This window comes from Bos indicus x Bos taurus, chromosome 1 (genome assembly GCF_003369695.1).
Source record: "Bos indicus x Bos taurus breed Angus x Brahman F1 hybrid chromosome 1, Bos_hybrid_MaternalHap_v2.0, whole genome shotgun sequence".
Classification (NCBI taxonomy): domain Eukaryota; kingdom Metazoa; phylum Chordata; class Mammalia; order Artiodactyla; family Bovidae; genus Bos; species Bos indicus x Bos taurus.
In genome coordinates this window covers 82,703,857-82,726,423 of record NC_040076.1, presented here as the reverse complement: position 1 = coordinate 82,726,423, position 22,567 = coordinate 82,703,857, and the positions used below count along the sequence as shown (strand labels likewise).

The following is a 22,567-nucleotide window of genomic DNA, read 5'->3' as shown; positions in this document are numbered from 1 at the left end:
GACTGAGCAACTTCAGTTCTTTGTCAGATATAGGACCTAGTGAATAGAAAGCATGTGAAGGTTATAGATGGATCTCATAGGGGCAGTTAAGTACAAATAACTGTAGAGTACCTCTAATTTATACCTAGTGGGTGGCAGAGATCAGAAGTGGCCTGTAGAACTTTTTAGAAGGAAGATATTCCTTCTAGTTTGGGTGCTTAGGGAGAAGGCTTACAGGATTGTGACACCTGAGTGGCCCTAAAAAAAAAAGTAGAAGGGAACATTATAAGCAAAGCAAAGGGTTTCCACTTGAGTATGGCAGATTGAACACATGGGCTTTTTACTCCCTCCAAAACCCCTTTCAAATGTCAACAGAGGAATTTTTCGAAAAAGGCACATGACTCTATGACAAGGAAAACAAGGTGACAGCAATGAGTGAGAGACATCAACATTTTGGAAAAAAAGTAAATGGAAAGGTGAAAGTTGAGCTAGCAGAGCAGAATGAGATGGGCCCTACCTGCTGAGGTGGTTGTTAACAAGAAGCAAATCAGTGTGCCCTTCTGAACTCCGAAGAGGCTCAGGAGAGGGGGTACGGATTGGGGCTGAGAACTGGGGTTGGGGGAGAAGGGAATCAGAGATGTGTATGAGAAAAAGCCCCCCAGGTCCTTTATCTGATCCAACCAAGTGATTACTCGTATTTTCTCTGCGAGAAATAGGAGCTTTAGTCTCTGGAGAAATGGTGGGGAGGCAATTTTCAAAGAACTACTTATAAAGGTTTCCTAAACCCAAAGGTTGTGAATTTCTAGACTGACAAGAGTCAGTGAGTGCCCAGCACAATGAACAAAAATAGCACTGTGAAATCTCAGAACCTTAGGGAAAGTATAAACCTTTAGAACCACTGGATTTAATAGGAGACATGGTGGGGATGAGGAGAGGGCAATGGCATCTCACTCCAGTACTCTTGCCTGGAGAATCCCATGGACAGAGGAGCCTGGTAGGCTGCAGTCCATAGGGTCGTTAAGAGTCAGGCAGGACTAAGCGACTTCACTTTCATGCATTGGAGAAGGAAATGGCAACCCACTCCAGTATTCTTGCCTGGAGAATCCCAGGGACAGAGGAGCCTGGTGGGTTGCCATCTATGGGGTCGCACAGAGTCAGACATGACTGAAGTGACTTAGCATAGCACAGCATATGGTGGGGATGAGAGTGAGGGGCTAGATTGAAAATGAGGAATAAAGTGAAAGTATATGAGTGGCAGGACTCTGAATGTCAGCACAACTGACATAGCCCCTAGGCCAAAACAATTGCAGACAAAAGGCCTACAAATACTTACATTTTTGTTTCAAAAAAAAAAAGAGAAATCCATCTTTCCCCCACTCATCACCCTACAGTGATCACTTGGTTGGATCAGATAAAGGACCTGGGGGGCTTTTTCTCATACTCATCTCTGATTCCCTTCTCCCCCAACCCCAGTTCTCAGCCCCAATCTGTACCCCCTCTCCTGAGCCTCTTCTGGGTTCAGAAGGGCACACTGATTTGCTTCTTGTTAACAACCACCTCAGCAGGTAGAGCCCATCTCATTCTGCTCTGCTAGCTCAACTTTCACCTTTCCATTTAATAAGCCCTATACATGGACAGAATTTACAATTATGGAATGCCTCACTGGCTCCCGGCAATTAGCCTTTTAGTATTTCACTCTTAAATATGAATAGACCATTAAGGGCCACTGGACACAACTGAAGCGACTTAGCAGCAGCAGCAGCAGCAGACATTGGAGGAAACTTGCAACATGAAAGGTAGAGATCAAAACAAAATTGAAACCAAGGAATTCACAAAGTAGCTTTCTGAAAACTTTAGGGAGGAAAATGCTATAATTCTCAAAGCTCAGAGAAGATATTGTGTCTTTGAATAAATGCTATGAAAAGGAAAAGCTGGAGAACAAAAGAATTCTTAGAAATTAAAAAAATAGGTAAATGAATTTTTTCCTACTGGAAAACTGGAGGAGTACAAAACCAAATAGGAGGGATATTATACTACGTCCATCCTTATATACTTACTGAGTTTTTAATTGTGAATATTTTACCTGTACAATTAGATAGGGGAAAGGTTAGAAATAAGAAATCTTGCAAAAAGGTGAGATCATTTAAAAATGGATGATAAAAAAGGATCAATCCAGAAGGTCCAACATCTAGCAGGAGTTGCAGAAACAACAGGAAAAAAAATGGTAGTAATGTTACTAAATAATTCAAGAAAGTATTGTTGAACTTCTAGATGGGAAGTGCTCACCCAATGCCTAGCACAGTGAATAGCACCAAGGCATATCACCAAGAAATTTGAGAATCCCCAGGGATAAAGAGTACTTCCTAAAGACTTGCAAAGAGAGTTAAAAACAAGTCCTGTACAAATGCTTAAGAAAAATTAAGAGATCAAAGTGATCACTTATAGCAACACTGGAAGCTAGAAGACAATGGAGTGACTCAGAATTCTGAAGGAAAATTATTAATACTTGAAATGCAGAATCATACTCTCTTCAAGTTTCTCCCCAATTAAAAATCTTTTTTTCAAAACTTTTTATTGAAATATAGATGGTTTACAATGTTGTGTTAGTTTCAGGTGTACAGCAAAGTCATTCAGTTTTATACATATATATACTTTTTCAGATTCTTTTCCATAATAGTTCACCCCAAATTTTATTTCTCATGCTTTCAAAGGAAACTACCAAAGGATGTGTTTTAATACTATTGAGGAGCAAATTATTGAGCAAACGGATCCAACACAGAGGAGAGGTAAAGAGGGTTCAGAGAATGATGCAAAGAAGTCCAAGGCTGAGAGCTGTTCACAGACTGAGACAGCCAGCAGTGCGGACCAGAGCAATGGAATGGAAGGGTCCAGAAAAGAAAGCCAATGGGTTATCTAGTACAGTTAACTGAATTAGTAAAATACAAATTGAGAAGCTATTAGATTATGTGGAAAGACTTAAGTACACTATATAAAAAAGCAAATGCAAGAGCAAGGCAATGATTAATGCCAGAAAGAAAAGTTGGAAACATTTATAGTCAAAATGTCAATGCTAAGTACTATATTTTCTTAACCAAAATCCTAAGAGGTTAGGGGAGGTGGAGAAAAGGTAAATCCATTCATCAAAATTGGAAATCAATAAACAATGTCTAGAATGCATAAATCAGGGCTTCCTTGGTGGTCCAGGGGTTAAGAATCCACCTGTCAATGCAGGGGACATGGATTCAGTCCCTGGCCCAGGAAGATCCCACATGCCTTGGAGCAACTAAGCCCATGCGTCACAACTACTGAGCCCATGTGCCTCAATTAGAGAAAGCCTGTGCACAGCAATGAAGACGCAGCACAGCCATAAATAAATAAAACTTCTGAAAGACTCACAGAATGTATAAATCAAGAAGTAATACGAGCTTAAAAAATGTACACTAGGGTGAGGGTGGGGAGGGAAATGAAACAGGACTGCTGTTAAACGTTTTCTTAGTATTTGTCTATGCGTGCATATTACTTTGATAAAAATTTAAAGGGAAGATGTGAAATGAAAATATATTCAGTGTGTGAGCAGGGGCTGACAAGTAGGTTGAACAGATTTAAGTCAAAACTTTATTAGACAGGATACAATGAAAAAAAGGCTGTAGAGGTTAGATTATAGAGAGCTTTGAATAGCAAGCTAAGGATATTTGGAAAGTACTGCAAAATGTGGAGAGGTTTCTAACCTGAAGAGGTATCTGAAAGGTCCTTAATCTTGAAATGTGTATTTGGCAACAGTATACAAAATGGAGTGGGAGGAGCCCACACTTGTTACTGCGGCCTAAAAGGACCTATGTGGTCTGGTCCCAGCCTACCTAATTGACACTCATCTACCACCATCATTGTAGTCACAATGACCTTCTTTTTGTTCTTCAAATTTGGCAAGTTTATTCTTGCCTTAGCCCTTATGCTTGTCTGTCCCTCTGCCTAGAATGCTCTTCCTCCGGACCAGACCTTCTTATAGCTGCTTCCTCACTAGTTCTACGTCTTCAGGCAAATGGAAGAGGCCTTGTCTGACTGCCCATATTACTGTTTCCCCTGTTACTATCACATCACTCTGTTTTACTCTTTTTCATAGCATTTGTCACTCTGAAGTTATTTATTTACAAGCCTGTATGCTGCTACAGTCCATGGGGTTGCAAAAAGTTAGACACTACTGAGCGACTGAACACTTTGCCTCCTTCCAAATGAGTGAAGAGCCTGAGAACAGCCTTATCTGCCTTGTTTTGCTCTTTCATGCAGTATGCCTTGCACATAGTAGGCATTCAGTATTTATTAAACAAGTTACCTAAAGCTTAGGCATGAGGAGATCTGTTAGAAACGATTATACTTAGCCCTGGCTTGAGACTTTATGTCCCAGTCAGGCAGGCATCTTCATACTTAAGCTCATTCTGCATTCAGTCCATTTATTAAATCACTACTTCACACTTAGGTACTGAGGTTACAAGAAGGAATCAGAACTCGATCTTGTTCTGTCCTTAAGCAGTTGTCGGGTAGACTCAATGACAGCAGCTATGCTTCTCAGCAGACCCTAAAAGACCAGGTCGATGAGGTCTCTATCCTCCAGAGATACTTGGTCAGAACCCTTTCTCTGGGAAGCAAAGCAACCCCTACATTAACGCCTCCCTAGCTGCAGAGGAGCAGCCGATCCCCTTGGGTCCAGAGCCAGGGCCTTGAAGAGTCCGGAAACCCGGCCATCCTGGAGAGATCTATCCATCCAGCCCCTGGGGGCGTAGGCGACCGCCGCCACGCTACCCCCGGGCCTGGGACCAGAGCGCAGGAGCCGAGCCTGGTGGGTGGGCGGGTTGTCCGCGGGTCCGGCGGAGAGCCAGGCCATCTGCCGCGAGGCCAGAACGGCTCGGCGGCAGCCGGGGGCGGGGCCGCGCCGGGGCGGGGCGCGCTGGGGTCGGGGGCGGGGAGTGGACCGGGCCGCGGCCCAGAGCCGGGAGGGCCGCGGCCACCGGAAGAGTCGCCGTAGCCAGCCGAGCCGGGAGAGTGGGGAGCGGAAGCGGCGGCCGCGACCGCGGCAGGCGGCGCTGGGACCCGGGAGCGGCCGGAGAACAAGGGAGCTGGCGCCGCGGCCGGCCGCGGAGCTGGGCTGAGCAGCTGGGCCGCGCCGAGCGCCGCCGCCGCCGCCCGAGAGGCCCGGCCCGGCCTCCCGAGCAGGCAGCGCGCGGGCCTCCGGGCCCGAGGCCGGAGCCATGGGCGAGACCAAGATCATCTACCACCTGGACGGGCAGGAGACGCCGTACCTGGTGAAGCTGCCCCTGCCCGCCGAGCGCGTCACCTTGGCGGACTTTAAGGGCGTTCTGCAACGACCCAGCTATAAGTTCTTCTTCAAGTCTATGGACGACGATTTCGGGTGAGGATGGCTCCGCCTCGCCTCCGGGGGACCCCGGCCACTCCGCTTCTAGGGCCCCACTCGACCAGTTTGGACGCCTCCCTCCCCCTTGCTACGCTGGCTTCTAGCCCTACTCTGGATTCTAGGGGCCACGCGGCCATTCGGCCCCCGTTGGCTTTTTCAGAGGCTGGACTTTCAGCCCCTCTAGGGGCTCCCCTTTCCCCTCTTGTTTGGGACCCTGGCCCCCTAGTTTAAAGGGGACGTTCAACTCCCTAAGAGCAGTCAGTTCCAGCTCAGTCAAGCTCCCTCACCTCCTCAGAAACCAGCGGCCCACACAGACAGACACACCCCCCCTACCCATTCCAGAGCGCAGTCCCCAACCCTCCTGCCAACTGAGCCACCTTTCTAGCAGAGACTCAGGGTGTTTGGCACTCGGCCTTTGCCTTCTCCATCTTTTCAGCTTCACAACTCCGAGCCATATTTGGAATATGGAGCATCTAAGGGCTATGCTGTGGGACCTTGAATTGGCTGGGGGTTGCTCAGGCTGTAAACTAAGGCCTGCAGCTCTGATGTTTACTTAGCTGTCTCCCCTGTCCCCTGTGGGCCATTCGGGATGTTGTCAGGGAGCAGGGCGCCTCACCCCCCAGGAGGAGTCCCCACTAGCCCAGGTGCAGATTCCCTTGCAGAACTGGGGCCTCTTTCCTCCAGATGGTGGCCAAGGAGGAGACCTTGGAAAAGGCCTCAGAGCCTGAACGGGAGGGCCAGGAAGGGTCTCTTGGTGTTCATCCTCCCCCGCTGACGGAGTCTTCTTCCCCCAGCTGCTGGGCTTTGGACAGGCGGAGTTTGGAAGCAGTGACTTCCCCTTTAAGAGGGGATGGAATGTTAGAGCCGGATGGTTCTGTAGCAGCTGGCCTGGGAGAGGGAGCCTGGCGGATCCCCTCACTCCCCGCCCCGCCCCGCCCCCCCCCAACTCCCAGGGGACTGGGGAGGGGGCGGCCCCCACACTAGCCTGCCCCGCAGTAACTGGGCAATGGGCCTGAAGGCCTGCGGGGAAGGCCTTCCTGGGCCCTCCAGGCCTAAAGGCCGCCTCTCCAGCCGTAGCCTGAGGCCTACAGTGCTCTTTAGAGCCGAGGCCCAGAGCTGAGTAAGGGGAGACATTCTTCTCCCTGGTGTTCATCACCCTGGCTTCTCTCCAGGGCCCCTAGCCCTCCTGGCTCTGGGATGCTAGCACCTTCTCTGTCTTCTGCCTGGCATGTTTTAGTGTCACCTTTCCCCCTGGAACTCAGGGTTTGATGATCCCATGAGCTCATATGTGTGAAAGTGCTTTGTAAGGTGGGAAGTACTATGCAGCTTCTAACTGTTCTTGATTCTGTTGCTATTCCTGCCTTGGGGTAGAGTACTCCTGGTGTAGTAATGATTATCTGGCTTCAGTCCAGAGACAGACACCCCTGATTGGAAGATGGTGAAGAAGGATCCATTTGCAAGGGGTGGGAGTGGTGGGGGGACTGGGGGAGATGCCTTGGTCTGTTAAGGGAAGAGTGGAGTTGGAAGAGACCAAGATACTGCCTCAGGGTATGGAATAGGGGGAAATCAGCTGGAGTCCAGTGGGGCCAGCCTGGGGCCAAGTGCCTTAAAGGACTAGGTTAGGCCTGTGTCTCTACCCCCCTATTCATCCCAGAATACACTAGGCCAAGCGCCCCCACCTCCTAAACCTAGACCTCTGTGGGCCACCTCCCACTGTCTTCAGGCTGCTGTCAAGCCAGGCCTAACTGAAGTCATAGAGTGCCCTCATGACATCTACTCATTGTTGACTTAATATCTTTGAGTCCACTGTCAGTCCACTCACTCTTAGTTTGACCCAATCAATAATATGGAACCACAGGTCTGATTTTCTGTTTATATTTCTTTCTAAACTATGTTTAAAAATATTTAACTCTTGAGTTAAACATTCATTCAGATATTCCTGAAATCATCTTGCATTCATCAGTGGTACTTGAGCTTGAACCATCTTTTGCAAAATATTAGAGAAGGCCATTTTAGCAATGTTGAAAACAATGGTAAAAATGAAGTAGAGGAGATTGATCATGTTTATACCCAGAAGGATTAATGATGAGGAGACCTGATAGGGCTATCTTGTCACAGATAACTAATAGCTGATGAATGTGTATATCTATTGGAGCAGGCAATGGCACCCCGCTCCAGTACTCTTGCCTGGAAAATCCCATGGACGGAGGAGCCTGGTAGGCTGCAGTCCATGGGGTCGCTGAGGGTCGGACATGGCTGAGCGACTTCACTTTCACTTTTCACTTTCATGCATTGGAGAAGGAAATGGCAACCCACTCCAGTGTTCTTGCCTGGAGAATCCCAGGAATGGGGGAGCCTGGTGGCTGCCATCTATGGGGTCACACAGAGTCGGACATGACTGAAGTGACTTAGCAGCAGCAGTATATATCTATATTTCATTTATTAAACTCTTTTTATGGTGCTTATAGTGTGCAGACACTGATCTAAATGACTTTCAAATCTTTACTCATTCAGATCCTCTTAACAGTCCTGTGGAACAGGTAGTAATATCGTCAGTTTATAGATGAGGAAACTAGAGCACAGAAAACTTAAGTAACTTCCTTATCCTAGGTCACACAGCTAATAAGTGGCAGAGCTTATTAGGAACCTGGCTCCAAAGTCTAAGGCATTAATCACACAACTGTAGGTATTATTATCACCATCACTTAACAAATATATCCTCTCTGAGGAAGACGCTGAGCCTCAGCAAACTGTGGAGATGACAGGGCTGCCACTTATCCTAGCCCCATGATAAGGGGTCAGGCAGGGCTCTGTGACCCCTGCTGACAGATGGGGAAGTGGGTCAGGGAAAGAAGGCTGCTATCTCCTCCAGCTCTCCAGGGTCACTCACCAGGTTCTGGTGTATAAAGTCTGAGGACTCCCAACCTCCATCTGGTCTTCAGAAATATTTGTCAAGCTCAGGGTAGGCCCGGTCCTCTTAGAAATAAACATTAAACATTTTCAGCACTGAGGAGATGGTGGATGGGAGAACAAGGTACCACCATTAGAGGAGCTGTGAGCCGTGGGAGGAACAGCATGGGCCACAGTGTTGCTCATGTTGCTCCCGGCTCCACATCCCACACTGGCCCGTCTCTGGGCCTTCTACCTGGGGTACTTCTCTTCCCTGATCTTCTGCAGGTCCAAATTCTTTCCTCTGGGTTGTACTTTTGAAAGTTATATTCCTATTTATCCTTACACCTACCCTGGTCGTAGCCAGGACCCTATACTCAGTAATACTCAGCAGATGTCTGTCCAGTAAACACATCTGCTGTCTTTACAGCTCTGATTACTTCCACTTGCAGTATACTCACATGAACTGTGTGCATTGGTCAGGTCCTCCAAGAACAGGGCAGGTTCCAGGTCTGATGCTTCTTGAGCACCATGCAATGGCGAGCACAAAACTTAAAGCCCACTGGGCTCTTGGCAAAGGCTTTTTACTCCATTGAACAATGAGTGATAAGCAGATTTGTTTGGTCCCTGCCCTTAGAAACTTACACTTAGTTAGAAAGAGATTATGGATCCTGCAAAAAATTGACAAAGTTAATAACTAGTTTTTAGTGTATGTCTGGCCTATGTCAGGCATTTACAAATCTCACTTACCAGGATGAGAAAGGGCTTGGAAAAGTTAAGAAAATTCTCTAAGAGAGGAGGGCTAATAAGTGGCAGAATTGGAATTTGAACCCAGATTTGTCTGATTCCACTTGGTATGTGTGTGTGTGTGAGTGTATAAGTGCTGTGGAACCCTGAGCCATTCAGCTTCGTGGTGGGAGGGGGAGGCCTGTCTGAAGTCCCCCAAGGCTGCTGAAGATCAGCTGATCATTGTGAGTCAGCAGAGCCTTGGTGACCTGTCGGTGACCCCCAGAAAGAGAGGAAACATCTGTAGTGTGGAGCTGTGTGGTGGGGCCTCCAGGGGGAGGGGGTGGTGGGGACCCAACAGCAGTTTCCCACCACAGGGGTGCTGAGACCCTCTCCAGAGAAAGTCGCAGTCTTTGCCCCATGGCCCACATACCTCCTTTCAATTTGAGCCCCAATTCCCATGGGGGATACAATCTTGGGGTCCCCTGCGATCAGACTGGCTAGTGTGTCTGAGCTATGTCAGTGTCTCTGTTTTCTAGTCTGTTCTGTCTCCAGGCTTTCTGTGGTGCGCCTACGCAGGATGATTTGAGCTGCTTTCTTGGGGTTGCTGTGGGGTTGGAAACGTCGGAGGAGTCAGAGCTGAATGGGAGGGAGGAGGGCATGCTCAGCCTTTGAACTTGGCTGTGAGTCCAGGAATGTGAGCATCACTAGGAGCCAAGCACGTCCCTAGCTCTGGGCAGGAGCTGCTTTAAGAACACGGGGGGACTGGGCTTCCCAGCCTCCTTCCTGTCTTCCCTCTCTGCTTGGAGCTCCAGGCACATGTCTTCCTCTTGCCCTGGATCACAGCTTTCTAGTTCTGTGCTCCTGAGATGTCTGATGCAGTCTGGCAGGGGGTGGAGGGGAGGTAGGTGTCAAGCTTTTCTGTTCCCTTTCCTGGCCCCAAACTATAGTTATAATCTGACTTCTTGCCTCACTGATGCACCAGGCCAAACTGCACACCTGAGACTATATGCTGCCTGCCTCGCCTATACCCCGCATCACGTCTCCCACACCCCCACCCTCTACACAGACCCACATCACCTCCATCACTGTATGGAAAATAATGTGGAATACCCTGGGAAGAATATAGGCTTTGGAGTCAGACAAGCTTAGAGTGGAATTCCAGCCCTGACATCTAGCTCTGTAACCTTGAACAAGTTTCTAATTCTATTTCCTTATTCATAAAATCAAGATCATATTGTCTATACAGTGAGGCTGATGTGAAGATTATACATTCTAACTGTAGGGGGATAAGATGGTATAATAGATAAGAATAAAGGCTTTGGAATCAGGCTGACCAGGATTCAAATTCCAGCTCTTCATTAATTATGTGACTGTAGGTGAATTTCTGAACCTGCCAAGCCTTGGTTTCCCCATCTGTATCTATTTTACAGCATTGCTGAGAATATTAAATGAAGTGATACTAGTAAACTGCTTAGCTTAGTGCTTGACCCATAGTACATGCTCAGTAAATGAAAGCAGTTGTTACCAGTGTCATAGTGGCAGTGGGTGATGTTTGGTAAATGCCTTCTCCCCTTCTCTTTTCTAATTTCCTTCAATTCCTCATCCACACCTCCCAGAAGAATGTCAGGATTCCCAAATGAGAAGAGGACAGTGATAAGCGTGTGTTTTTTCCTAATTTCGGTTCAGAGGGAAAGATAATATCTAGCACAGGAGAGCCATGTTGGGGGATGAGTACCGCTCTTGAGATTATAGGGGTGATTGCGCTCAATGGGGACAGAGATTTGTCAGGTGTAATTTGCAGTCACTCAAGGGCCAGGAGAATGCCCCAGGAAGGCAGCTGGCCTGGGCATGGCTGGTGTCCTTCTGGTGGTGATAGAGATCTGTTCCTGGGTCACCCCCCTGCTCCCATTTGAACAGGCTTATGCTGGTGGTTTGATTCCCAGTTCAGGGTAGAGGAGCCCCTGAGAACTGGGGTTGTATTTCCCACCCCAGAAAGCTCACTCTGACACCCTTCTTTCCCTGCAGAGTGGTGAAGGAGGAGATCTCGGACGACAATGCCAAGCTGCCCTGCTTCAATGGCCGGGTGGTGTCCTGGGTAAGGAGCTCGCCTCAACCCTCTGTCCACCTGCATTCCTGCAGTGAGCTGGATGGAGGAAAGGCATTGCTGAGACCGTGGTTTGATGCTTCAGTATCTGAATATTCCTTGAGTTTTCTAACTGAACTCTCTCACTGCAGATTCTATAGCCTTGGTGAAAAGTGAGAGTGGTGGGAAGGGGGGAAAGAGACAGAAGTACACACTGGAGACAAAAAGCGTCTCCTATGTCCTTTGTGGCACTTGTCACGTGCCAACCTCTATCTTGGACCTCTGACCCTTGTTCTCTGCCCCCATCCCATTTTGCTAGCCCATGCGTTTCAGCCTCCTCGTCGTCTCAGCTGACCTTGCACAGTCCCGTCTCTTCTCCCCCCATGTCCCCGCTTCATTCTTCCCAAGTCTTCATGCCCTGCCAGAAGCCAGCTAGCCCCTTTTTCCTGGGGTCTCTGTGCCCCAGTACCCAAGCATCTTCTCCCCATCAGCTGGTGTCGGCTGAAGGCTCACACCCAGAACCAGCAGCCTTCTGTGCTGACAGCCCGGCAGAACTGCCACCGCCCATGGAGCGCACAGGAGGCATTGGCGACTCCCGGCCCCCATCCTTCCAGTGAGTGTGACCAGAGGGTGGGGAGAGCCCTGGGGGAGGGCTGCCTCAGCTCAGCTCGGCTGGAGGAGGGGGCCCCCAGCCTGCACCCTCCCCCACCGAGTCCTCTCTTCCCTACAGCCCTCACGCTGGTGGGGGCAGCCAGGAGAACCTGGACAATGACACAGAGACTGACTCCTTGGTGTCTGCCCAGCGAGAGCGGCCACGCCGGAGGGATGGCCCAGAGCACAGTGCGTCCTCCCTGAACCCACACCTTCCCCACCCCCAACATCTCTCCCTGCCCCTTCCACCCAGCTACCCAACTCTCTGCCTTCCTTCCTGAGCTCTGGATAGGCCTGGCCCCCGTACAGCCCCTGGCTCGTCCCTCTCCCCTCCTTCTCTCCTTCATCAAGCACTGTGAGCCCAGCTGCCTCCATCCCCTGCAGCAACCCGGCTGAATGGAACTGCCAAGGGGGAGCGGCGACGAGAGCCAGGGGGTTATGACAGCTCCTCCACCCTGATGAGCAGCGAGTTGGAGACCACCAGCTTCTTTGATTCAGATGAGGATGATTCCACCAGCAGGTGGGGCTTTGGTATTCTGGGTACTGTGGGATAGGTGACCCGTAGGAGCCCTGAACCCTGAGGATGCTGGGCCCCTGTGGGGAATGTGGGCTTTGTGGTGGGGACCCGGGCCCTGCGATGCCTCTTATGGGATAGGGCTGGGCCAGCCTGGTGGGGAACGACTGTGGGCCCCACAGGTTCAGCAGCTCCACAGAGCAGAGCAGCGCCTCACGCCTGATGAGAAGACACAAGCGGCGGCGGCGGAAGCAGAAGGTTTCCCGGATTGAGCGGGTATGGGGCCAATATGCTGGGGTGGGTGGAGCAGACTGAGCCCCCCTGCCCACAGCAAGACGAGAGTTTGTGCTTCCTTCGACCCCTCCCCTTGGGTCAGGGTATAGCATCCTAGAGGGGAGGTGGTGCTGAGGGCTAGCCTTGAGGAAGAGCTCGGTGGGAGCAGTGAGTTCCTGCCACCCCTGCCTGCTGCTCAGGGCCTCTGTCTATTCCAGTCTTCGTCCTTCAGCAGCATCACGGACTCCACCATGTCACTCAACATCATCACCGTCACTCTCAACATGGGTGAGTCTCGTGAAATGACACTTTCCAGCACCTGCTACGTGCCAGACACTGGGAGTGCAGAGAGACACATGATATGTTCCCTTCCCTCAAGGAGCTCTCTTTCATAAGCATAAACTGCTACATACACTGATCCGTTCAGTATCTCACGATCAGAGCTATGACAGAGATAAGCACTATGGAAGCAGAGAATGGCATCCAGGAAGGCTTCCTAAAGTGATTCTGATGCTTCCCCGCTTCCCGCTGTCCATCCCTTGCATTCTTGGTCTCTGATTTCTGCCCTAGGTGTTCTTCTTTAGGAGGTAGCAGGATGTAGTGAAAAGAGCCCCAACTTTGGAATTTAAATCTGAGTTTGAATCCTAACTCTGCCACTTCATGGCTTAGAAAAGTTGCTCAAATTCTCTGCACCTCAGTTGTCTGCTCTGTAAAACAGGATTGAGTCCCTACCTCATAGCCAGCAAGGATTAAGTAAAAGTATGTTTGAGTATGCAGAATACAGTGCCTGATTCAAGTTCAATAAATGTTAGTTCTTGTCCTTTTCTACCCTTTTCTAATGAAGGGCTTAGAATTTGGGTAGGAACGTTGTTCCTGTCTCAAGTTTTTATTACTCCCTATAGAAAAGTATAACTTCTTGGGCATCTCCATCGTGGGCCAAAGCAACGAGCGTGGTGATGGAGGCATCTACATCGGCTCCATCATGAAGGGTGGGGCCGTGGCTGCTGATGGACGCATTGAGCCAGGAGACATGCTGTTACAGGTACCATTGCCCACCCTGGGTGGTGATATGGATGGAGACGGGGAAATGTCCGCACCCTCTGTATCCTGATTCTTGGTATGGGGAAGACCCCCAGCCCTCCAAGTTTAGCTTCCCTACCATCTCCCCAACACAGCTGCATATTCCACTCCTGGTCCTTTTTCCCAGGTAAACGAGATCAACTTTGAGAACATGAGTAACGATGACGCAGTCCGAGTACTTCGGGAAATTGTGCACAAACCAGGGTATGGATGGCATTGGGGAGGAGAAGAAATATATTTCTGGCTAACAGGGAAGGGGCTTGTTTGGCCTCCACACATCCTGCCCTCACTAGGGACACCTTTGCTTTCAGGCCCATCACCTTGACTGTAGCCAAGTGCTGGGACCCAAGTCCACGTGGGTGCTTCACACTGCCCAGGAGTAAGTGGATGGGAGACTGGGCCCTAAAGCTGGTGCCTAGCATATGTGAACCCTGTCTCTCCTTCCTTCTGTGTTACCCTGAACCTCACCCCTGACCCCTATAGGGCCAGGCAGTGGGCAGGGTGGGTAGTCCCTGACTCCTCATCCTCCCCGCAGGTGAGCCCATCCGGCCCATTGACCCCGCGGCCTGGGTCTCCCACACTGCAGCCATGACCGGCACCTTCCCTGCCTACGGCATGAGCCCTTCCCTGAGCACCATCACCTCCACCAGCTCCTCCATCACCAGCTCCATCCCTGACACAGAGCGTGAGTGTCCAACCCTGACCCCTGGGCCCAGCACAGGACCAGCTGGAAGGGACTGCCGAAGGCCCACCTGGAGACTCTTGCTTGAGCATCCCAGGGAGCTGGAGAGGAGAGTCGGTCTGTTCCAGCCACCTCACTCTCCAGTTTCCCTCAGTGGACACTGACCCTCACCAAACAGTTTGTTTCTGAACCTGTACTGAGCACCCATAAGCCTCAGTTTCCTCTTGTAAAATGGGACTGATGATATGCACTTTACCAGGCTTCTGGGGTTTAATAAGAGGATACAAGTAAAACATCAAGCACAGTGTGTGGCATAAAGTAATCACTCAGTAAATGACTGCCTTTCTATTATCACAGCATACATTATACACTGGGCTAAGCACCTTCATTTACATTATTTAATTCTGTCTTCAAATATCCCTGTAAAATAGATATTAAAGTCCCTATTTTTACAGAAGCGGAAACTGAGCGTCCAAAATGTTGGTAGTTTGCCTGACATTGGTCCATGTTATTAGGCAGTAGTGCTGGAATGCAAACTCCTGTGTACTTGACTCCATAGCCCCTTTCTGCCTCACCATTCTACCTCCCACCCCCAGGCCTAGACGACTTCCACCTGTCCATCCACAGTGACATGGCTGCCATAGTAAAAGCCATGGCCTCCCCTGAATCCGGGCTAGAGGTCCGTGACCGAATGTGGCTCAAGATTACCATTCCCAACGCTTTCATCGGTGAGAGGGCCCCATGGTGGGATGAAGGATGGGGTGGAAAGTGGTGGGGCGGGGCAGGCCAGGACCCAAGAACTCCCTTGGGCTACCCCTTGGAGTTGGAATCAGCACCAGCCTCATGGCTCCTGTGAGGTCAGAAGAGCCCAGGTCTGGTGGGCCTCCAATCAAGTGGCAGCCTTGCCCTCAGGCTCGGATGTGGTGGACTGGCTGTACCACAACGTGGAAGGCTTCACTGACCGGCGAGAGGCCCGCAAGTATGCCAGCAACCTGCTGAAAGCTGGCTTCATCCGCCACACTGTCAACAAGATCACCTTCTCCGAGCAGTGCTACTACATCTTCGGCGACCTCTGTGGCAGTACGTGCCTCCCCAACCTCCTTGCCCTGTCTCCTGGTTGAAAGTGGGAGTTGCCTGGTTGGATGTGGCAGCAGACTCTAGGGAACCCAGATTAGGGGGCAGCAGAGCTGGGGGAGCCTCAAGACCTGACAGTTCTGTGCAGTAGAGGCAGAGCCCAGACCAGTTCTTAGGCAGAACCAGTTCTTCTTCACTGCCCTGCCCAGCCCCCTTGGGGCTGGCATTTTCTGAGTGCCTGCTCTGTGCCTGGCACCATGCTGGTTGTTTCTAAAGCATCATCTCACTCTCACTCAATCCTCACAACCTCCCTAAAGCCCTTGGGGAGATGATTCTGTTTTCAGATGAGGAAACTGAGACTTATATAAGTTAAGTAGTCCACTCCAGGTTTCACAGCTGGAAGCAGAGAAGCGAGACCTTGAGTCTAGGTCTTTCTGGCTCCAGAGCCTTCGTTCTTCCCACATCAAGGCTGTCCTAGGTGTACAGTGCTGCAGAAACATTGCCGCAACAAGGCCAGTCAGAGTTCCTAGCCTTGGTTCCTGCTCACGCTCACAGCAGATTCCACTAAGACAGAAACTGGAGCTGGCCTGAGGCCTCAAGTCCCCAGCTTCCTCAGACCCCTGAAGCTATGCCTCACACTGAAGCTGGAAAATCTGACAGGGCCAGCCTGTAGAGGACTCTGCAAGCTGTATCAAGGGATCTGGACTTGATCGTGAGACAGTACAAAGCCAGTGAGGGTTCTTAAGCAGGAGAAGTCTGCAGGAAGCCCCATTCTCCAGAGCCAGTGGACAGCCTTTGGAGAAGGGAGTCCTCAAAACAGGACAGCAAGGCTCAGAATTGGGAGCTGAAGCCCAGCCTCAGAAGCCAGTTCTGCCTCTGCTTCAGCTTAGGTTCAAGGGACTAGAAAGTCTGTTCTTGTGGAGTACAGGTCCCTGCATGGGGGGGAGTGTCCCTGGCCCTCAGCAGCTCCAGCATGGCCCCATGGAAGAGGAGTAATAGATGCATAAGGCTTTGGAATTAGACAGTTCTGAGTTCAAATTTTAGTTCCACCCTTACTATGTGAACATGAGTAAGTGACACAGCCTCTCAGTGCCTCAATTTCTTGATCTGTAAGATGGAGTTAATAGTAAAACATATCTCAGCTTTGTTTTGAGAATGATATAAGCTTAATGTATATAATGTTTTTAGTGCCATGTTTGGCCCACAGTAATTGCTCTAAAAAAAAAAATAGCTTACCCATTTATCATATATTTAATTGATTCACTGAAGAACATTTTTTCACATGTCAATATCTGAAATTGGAGTGCATCTTATAATCAGTGACTCCTTAGACTCAATCAAATATTATTATCATCATTTAGGAGAAGGCAGCCCTGGTCCCAAACCTTCAGAGGTACATAAAGCTTCTCAGGATAGCTGTGGCTTTTGCTTAGAGATACTGTGAGATACTGTCATCCCAGGGGCATTCTGGTCTTCTACCCATGGACCAAGTCACCAGAAGCTGAGCTCAGGGAGATGCTGGCAGAACAGGCCTTTTCCTTTGTACTGGCTGAGGTCTCCTCAGCTGGGAATATGGCAAGCTCAAAGGGAAGAGCTGGGGACTTGGGTAGCCCAGGAGCACACGGTCACTGCCCATGGGACGACAGCCTCGTGGCTGAAGTAGTCACCAAGTCAGCTGCCTGCTTCCTCCCACCACCACCACTCATGCTAGCTACTGGCCTTGACCGGTGGATGGTTTGGCTGGTAGACTTCATCAGCTGCCTCAGCTCCCTCTCCTGATTCCTCCTCCCATATAAGTTTGGGTCAGGTCCCTTAAGGGCTGGGATCAAAGGGCTCAGTCTGGATCCAACTGGCCCCTAGGGCAACTGCAGCTCTCTCACAGCTCTGGAACCTGGTACAGATGGGGTGTGATCTTAGTCCTAAGTGAAAGAGGAGGGCAAAATTTCACCTAAATTTCCCGAAACTACTCCTTTCTTACTAATGCCCTCATCTGGAAAGGTAAAGTTAGCAACTCTGAGCTTCTACAATTCAGGTTGACCTCTTCTGGCTGGTCATTTAACCTCTCTGGACTTCACTGTACTCATCTGGAAAAAAAAGAAATGTGACTAAACATACCTTCCTCATAGGGTTGTGGTAACATTTGCATGATATAGAGTGCTTCGTATTGTGCCTGATAAAAGGCAGGTGTGCAACACCTGGTGGCTATCTGGTATTTCAGCTCCCATATTCCCCTCCCTACCTTTTACCCTCTAAGCGAACTGAGGAGAAAATTGCCAAATAAGAATTTTGCCCCTTCTTCCAGCCCACTGAGGAAGCAGGAGAAACTGGGCACCTGACCATCTGAAGTGGTGACTCGGGACCTTCCAAGGGATGGTTTTCTCTGGGCCTGTCTCTGCAGGGTCTCCCTTCCTACCACCTTTGGAGGGTGGCAGAGGGGGTCTGAAGGAGTGAGCGATCTCTGGCCTATCCCTCCTCCCATTCTGGCAGCCACTGCTGTCGCTGTCTTCCCAAGCACATCCACCCAACCTAGGCTGGGGATCTCTCTGCTGACTAAGGGTGCGGAGGCATGGGACAGAACCGGCTCATGTGTCCTTGGCTTCCCTCCACAGACATGGCCAACCTCTCCCTCCACGATCACGACGGCTCCAGCGGCGCCTCCGACCAGGACACGCTGGCCCCTCTGCCGCACCCAGGGGCCGCTCCTTGGCCCATGGCTTTCCCTTACCAGTACCCGCCGCCCCCACACCCCTACAATCCGCACCCAGGCTTCCCAGAGCTGGGGTACAGCTATGGCGGGGGCAGCGCCAGTAGTCAGCACAGTGAAGGTAATGAGGAGAGGGCCACGGGCGAGCCCCAGGCTTCCTCCGCAAGCTCTGAGTGTCTCCCACCCCGTCCCTGCCTGTCCCCTGCAGGCAGCCGGAGCAGTGGGTCCAATCGTAGCGGCAGCGACCGGCGGAAGGAGAAGGACCCTAAGGCCGGGGACTCGAAGTCGGGCGGCAGTGGCAGCGAATCGGACCACACGACCCGCAGCAGTCTGCGGGGGCCGCGGGAGCGGGCGCCCAGCGAGCGCTCGGGTCCTGCCGCCAGCGAGCATAGCCACCGCAGCCACCACTCGCTGGCCAGCAGCCTGCGCAGCCATCACACGCACCCAAGCTACGGCCCCCCTGGGGTGCCCCCTCTCTACGGGCCCCCCATGTTGATGATGCCCCCACCGCCCGCGGCCATGGGGCCCCCGGGAGCCCCTCCGGGCCGCGACCTGGCCTCTGTGCCCCCCGAACTGACCGCCAGCAGACAGTCCTTCCGCATGGCCATGGGAAACCCCAGTGAGTTCTTCGTGGATGTGATGTGAGCAGGGCCCCTCCCCCACTACCATCCTACCCCGCCCCAGGCTGGCTGCGTTCCTCTCTCCGTCCGTCTTTTTTATTTTGTCTGGTACCTGAAAGGGAAATAAATGGAACTAAATCCAGGCGCGCTAACTGCTCGCTGGGTGCAGCGAGGGTGGGGTGCACCCACTGATCAGCAATGCAGCCCTTAACCTGCCACCGGCCCCAGCTTGTCCCTCTGCCCGCTAACTGCTGCGCAGGACTTCCCAGGATCTTTCATGTCCCCTGGGACCCAAATGGCTAGTGCTGCTCCTTACCCTCCCCCAACCCCCCACACACATATTTCAAGAATTGACCCCAGAGGTGCCCTTGAAGACCTGCACACCCCTCTTCCCAGTTCCTTTTCACCATTTAGCAGCATCATCCCTCTATTAATCTTGCATGCATGCCAGTTTCTTGATTTTTTCCCTTAATACTAACACCAAAAAAGACTTGCTTCATCTGCCTCTCCTCCTAACTGTCCCCACGTACTGCCTCAGCCCTGCACCCCAGAGCTGCAGTTCCCTCCAGTAACCATCCATACTAACCCTACCTGTGCTTAACCTTAGCAGAAGCCCAGAGGGCCCCCTCAGTTGCTTGAGCTGCTAGCAGATCCCAGGGAGCGTCTCTGCTCTGCACCCAAACCTACACCCACCCCATGCCTGCTCCGTGTGCTGGTTCCTTCAGACCCCTAACCCTACTAATCAGCAGGCTCATCTCACCTCTGGGCTGAAACATTTCTTTTCTTTTCTTTTTTCCTCTCCCAATTTTTCCTGGGCCTGGAGCAGCCAAGAATTTCGGGCTGTTTGACTTTCTGTGAGTCCCCAGCGAGAGGAGGCCCAGCCTCTGAGGAGACCAGGAACCTTGCTTCAGCAGCCCCTCAGGGCTTCCCAAGGATATTCAGCCCCCATACCCACACTTCAACAAACACGTCAAGTCACTAGACTTCTGAGAATCACCCCAGCCTCTCACCCACCTACGAGAGCCTCTGTTCCCCTTTCCCCAGAGAGTTCTCTGCTCTCTCATTCCCTCTCTCCCTTTTTCTCCCTCTGTGTCTGCCTGTGTCTGTCTGTCTCTCTCTCACACACACACACGTGCCTATGCAAGTTCACTTAAGCCTCAGGGCTGGTCCCTGACCAGAGGGCTGGACCCTCTCTCCCAGTCCTCTCCCAAGTTGTGGGGCTGGTCCCCTGACTTTTTTCTCTTCATAGCCCTCACACCTCCCGCATATGTCCCCATCATCTTCCTATCTGAATAAAGCCCATAAGCTGAACTCAGCACAAGATACCCCAGGCAACTAACAGATTGTTCTCATTCTGCCCCCCACACCCTTCTGTGTTTTCACAGTCACCATGATAACTCAGAGCAAGGTTGGGCAGGAGGACTTCTGGGACTTAAGATAGAGTGCCAAGTTTTGTGGGGTGGTTTTTTATTTATTTATTTTTTTCTTAACCTTATTCTCCATTTAAACAAATCACAACTTTCTCTATGAGCCTCTTCTATAAATTCTGGCTCACCTAGGCTTCCATATTTTTAGACCTGGGGTGTCAAGAGTAAGATGAAGTCCTAAGCTCCCAAGTTTTGGTGTAAACCAGGGTAGGGGTATTTTGGCATTCATTCATTTAACAACTATTCCCGGGGCGGGGTGGGGGGGGTGGGGTGGTGGGGGGTATTGGTGCATAAGGGCTGTGTTAGAAGTGTAACTCAGTCTTGTCTTCCTTCTGGGAGCTCTAGGTTTGCTCCCAGCTCAGACCATGGTTGCCTCTAGCCACTACTATGGGGCTGCCTCCTGTACTTCTCTTCCTCCTCTGGTTCTGCCATCTCTGACTCTCTTGAGGATTCTTCCCCTATTGCTCATGCCTTCAGGGTCCCTGTATTCCATCATTGGTCCACTTCTCTTTCCTCTCTATTTACTCCCCAAATAGAAGCATCCATCCTGATGTCAACTGCCATTGATATGCTGGTGATTCCCAAATATATATCTCAAGCCCTAACTGCCCTTTATCTTTAGATCTGTATTTTTATCACCTGCTGGATATCTCCTTGGACATGTCCAGATGGACTCAACTCTTTCTGTCCCTACTGCCAAGTATGTTCCTCCTGAATTCCAATCCTGGTTACATTCATCACTCTTCATAGGCTCACCAGCTAGAAACATTTTATGGGCTTAAATTCCTTCCCATATTTTACTAGTCAGTATATCATATCCATTCCACTCCAAGTTTTCTTGTTTTTGGCCCTTCTTCTCCCCTCTGCCTCTACTCTAGTTCACAGGAGCTTGGGATTTGGAGTCAGGTTATTCTGGGTTTGAATCCCAACTCTACTACTTTTTGATTGTGTGATAAGAGAGTTATTTAATCTCTCTGAGCCTCAGTTTCCTTATATATAAAATGATAATAATACCTACCTCACAGGGTTGTTGTGAGGATTTAAATTAGATATTGTACGAAAAGTGCCTAGCACAGTGCCTGGCACACAGTAGAATAGGTGCTCAATAAATGGTAGCTATTATTATTACTACTACTATTATTATTATCATTATTACTTACTCTAAATTGGTAGAGGGGTAGGGTATATGCTGAGACTTCCCTGGTGTCTCAGACAGTAAAGCGTCTGCCTACAATGCAGGAGACCCGGGTTGAATCCCTGGGTTGGGAAGATCTCCTGGAGAAGGAAATGGCAACCCACTCCAGTATTCTTGCCTGGATAATCCCATGGACGGAAGAGCCTGTTAGGCTATAGTCTATGAGGTTGCAAAGAGTCGGACACGACTGACTTCACTTTCTTTAGGGTATGTATTGAGGACAAAGCTCCTAGAAAGGTAGGAGTAAGCCTTGAGTGCCGGTTCAAGAATTAGACGTGCCTGTATTCAGTCACTTAATGGCCTAAGACTGTGACCCTGATCTGTAGGAGGTCAGATTTTCATCCTGCCATATTCTGGTTTCTAGCAGGAGAATGCTAGGAATAGTAGGATTTGCAACTAGTCTTGCCCTTTCTTGCCCTTGCTTCCTCTCATGATGGGCTCGGCCCTGCCTAAGGAAGGCAGAATGGTATCTCTCCCTACAGAAAGAGAAGAGCCAACAGATGTTCTTCAGGTCCTGCAAGAGCCAGGCAGGCCTTTCATGTGCTAGGATTGGCTCTGCCTCCTCTTAGCTTGGATGTGAAGGTTATTCATCAAAGAAGGGATTTCAAATACCATGTCCAGTTAAACTCAACTTGCCAACAGTTTTCTAAGCCACATATATGCCTGTCAGTAGAAGACACACAGGTCCTGACCTTGAGGACCTCATAGTCCCATAGGTATATAGCTGAGGTAGAACACAAACATATTTTGAAAAATTTTAGCTTTTCTTCTAAATATTTGATGCCTTACTCCCTGCCCCCTACCTTAAGTCTTGATTCCTGGGAAAAGGCTCATGTCTAGAACAAATATACGATGCAAAAAAGCTTGGGAAAATCAGAGGTGATGTTATAAAGCAGTTAACTCAGCACAAACACTTATACTGCCAGTCCTGTGTGTGTGTGTGTGTGTGTGTGAGTAAAATGACAATCAGTCCTCGGACTCTGGAGACTGAAAGGCCTACAGCAATCCAAGGCTTAACAGATGGGCTTCAACAAATGGCAGTAATCCTCTGAGGCTCTCACAAACTCTGAAAGACGAACAAGAGGGATTGCAGAGACTACAATTCCCAGAACGCTCAATGAGGAAAAGGAAGTGAGCATAGCAGCGTATTGTGGATTGTGTATTTCGGGTGGGGCCGAATAAAGCCCCTCCTACTCCTCGCCCAAGGCACGCCTAGTCCCTCCTTCGAGTCTCGAAGGCTGTCGGTAGTTGTAGTTCTGC

The 22,567-nt window shown here is 50.2% G+C and overlaps 1 protein-coding gene across 2 annotated transcripts; it reads left to right on the top strand.

Moving 5' to 3' along the window:
- Positions 1–4,972: 4,972 nt before the first annotated feature.
- Positions 4,973–21,246, top strand: DVL3 (dishevelled segment polarity protein 3). Of its 2 annotated transcripts, XM_027539618.1 has the most exons (16): positions 4,973–5,383; positions 11,030–11,099; positions 11,579–11,700; positions 11,818–11,927; positions 12,123–12,258; positions 12,435–12,528; positions 12,744–12,813; positions 13,428–13,567; positions 13,733–13,809; positions 13,917–13,984; positions 14,141–14,290; positions 14,884–15,015; positions 15,200–15,367; positions 17,971–18,186; positions 18,274–18,684; positions 19,512–21,246. In XM_027539618.1, the coding sequence occupies exons 1-16, from the start codon at positions 5,223–5,225 to the stop codon at positions 19,541–19,543; spliced, it is 2,157 nt and encodes a 718-aa protein (XP_027395419.1). In that variant the 5' UTR covers positions 4,973–5,222; the 3' UTR covers positions 19,544–21,246. The 2 variants fall into 2 exon arrangements, with proteins under 2 accessions (XP_027395419.1, XP_027395425.1); XM_027539624.1 differs by having other exon boundaries at positions 18,274–21,243.
- Positions 21,247–22,567: the final 1,321 nt, after the last annotated feature.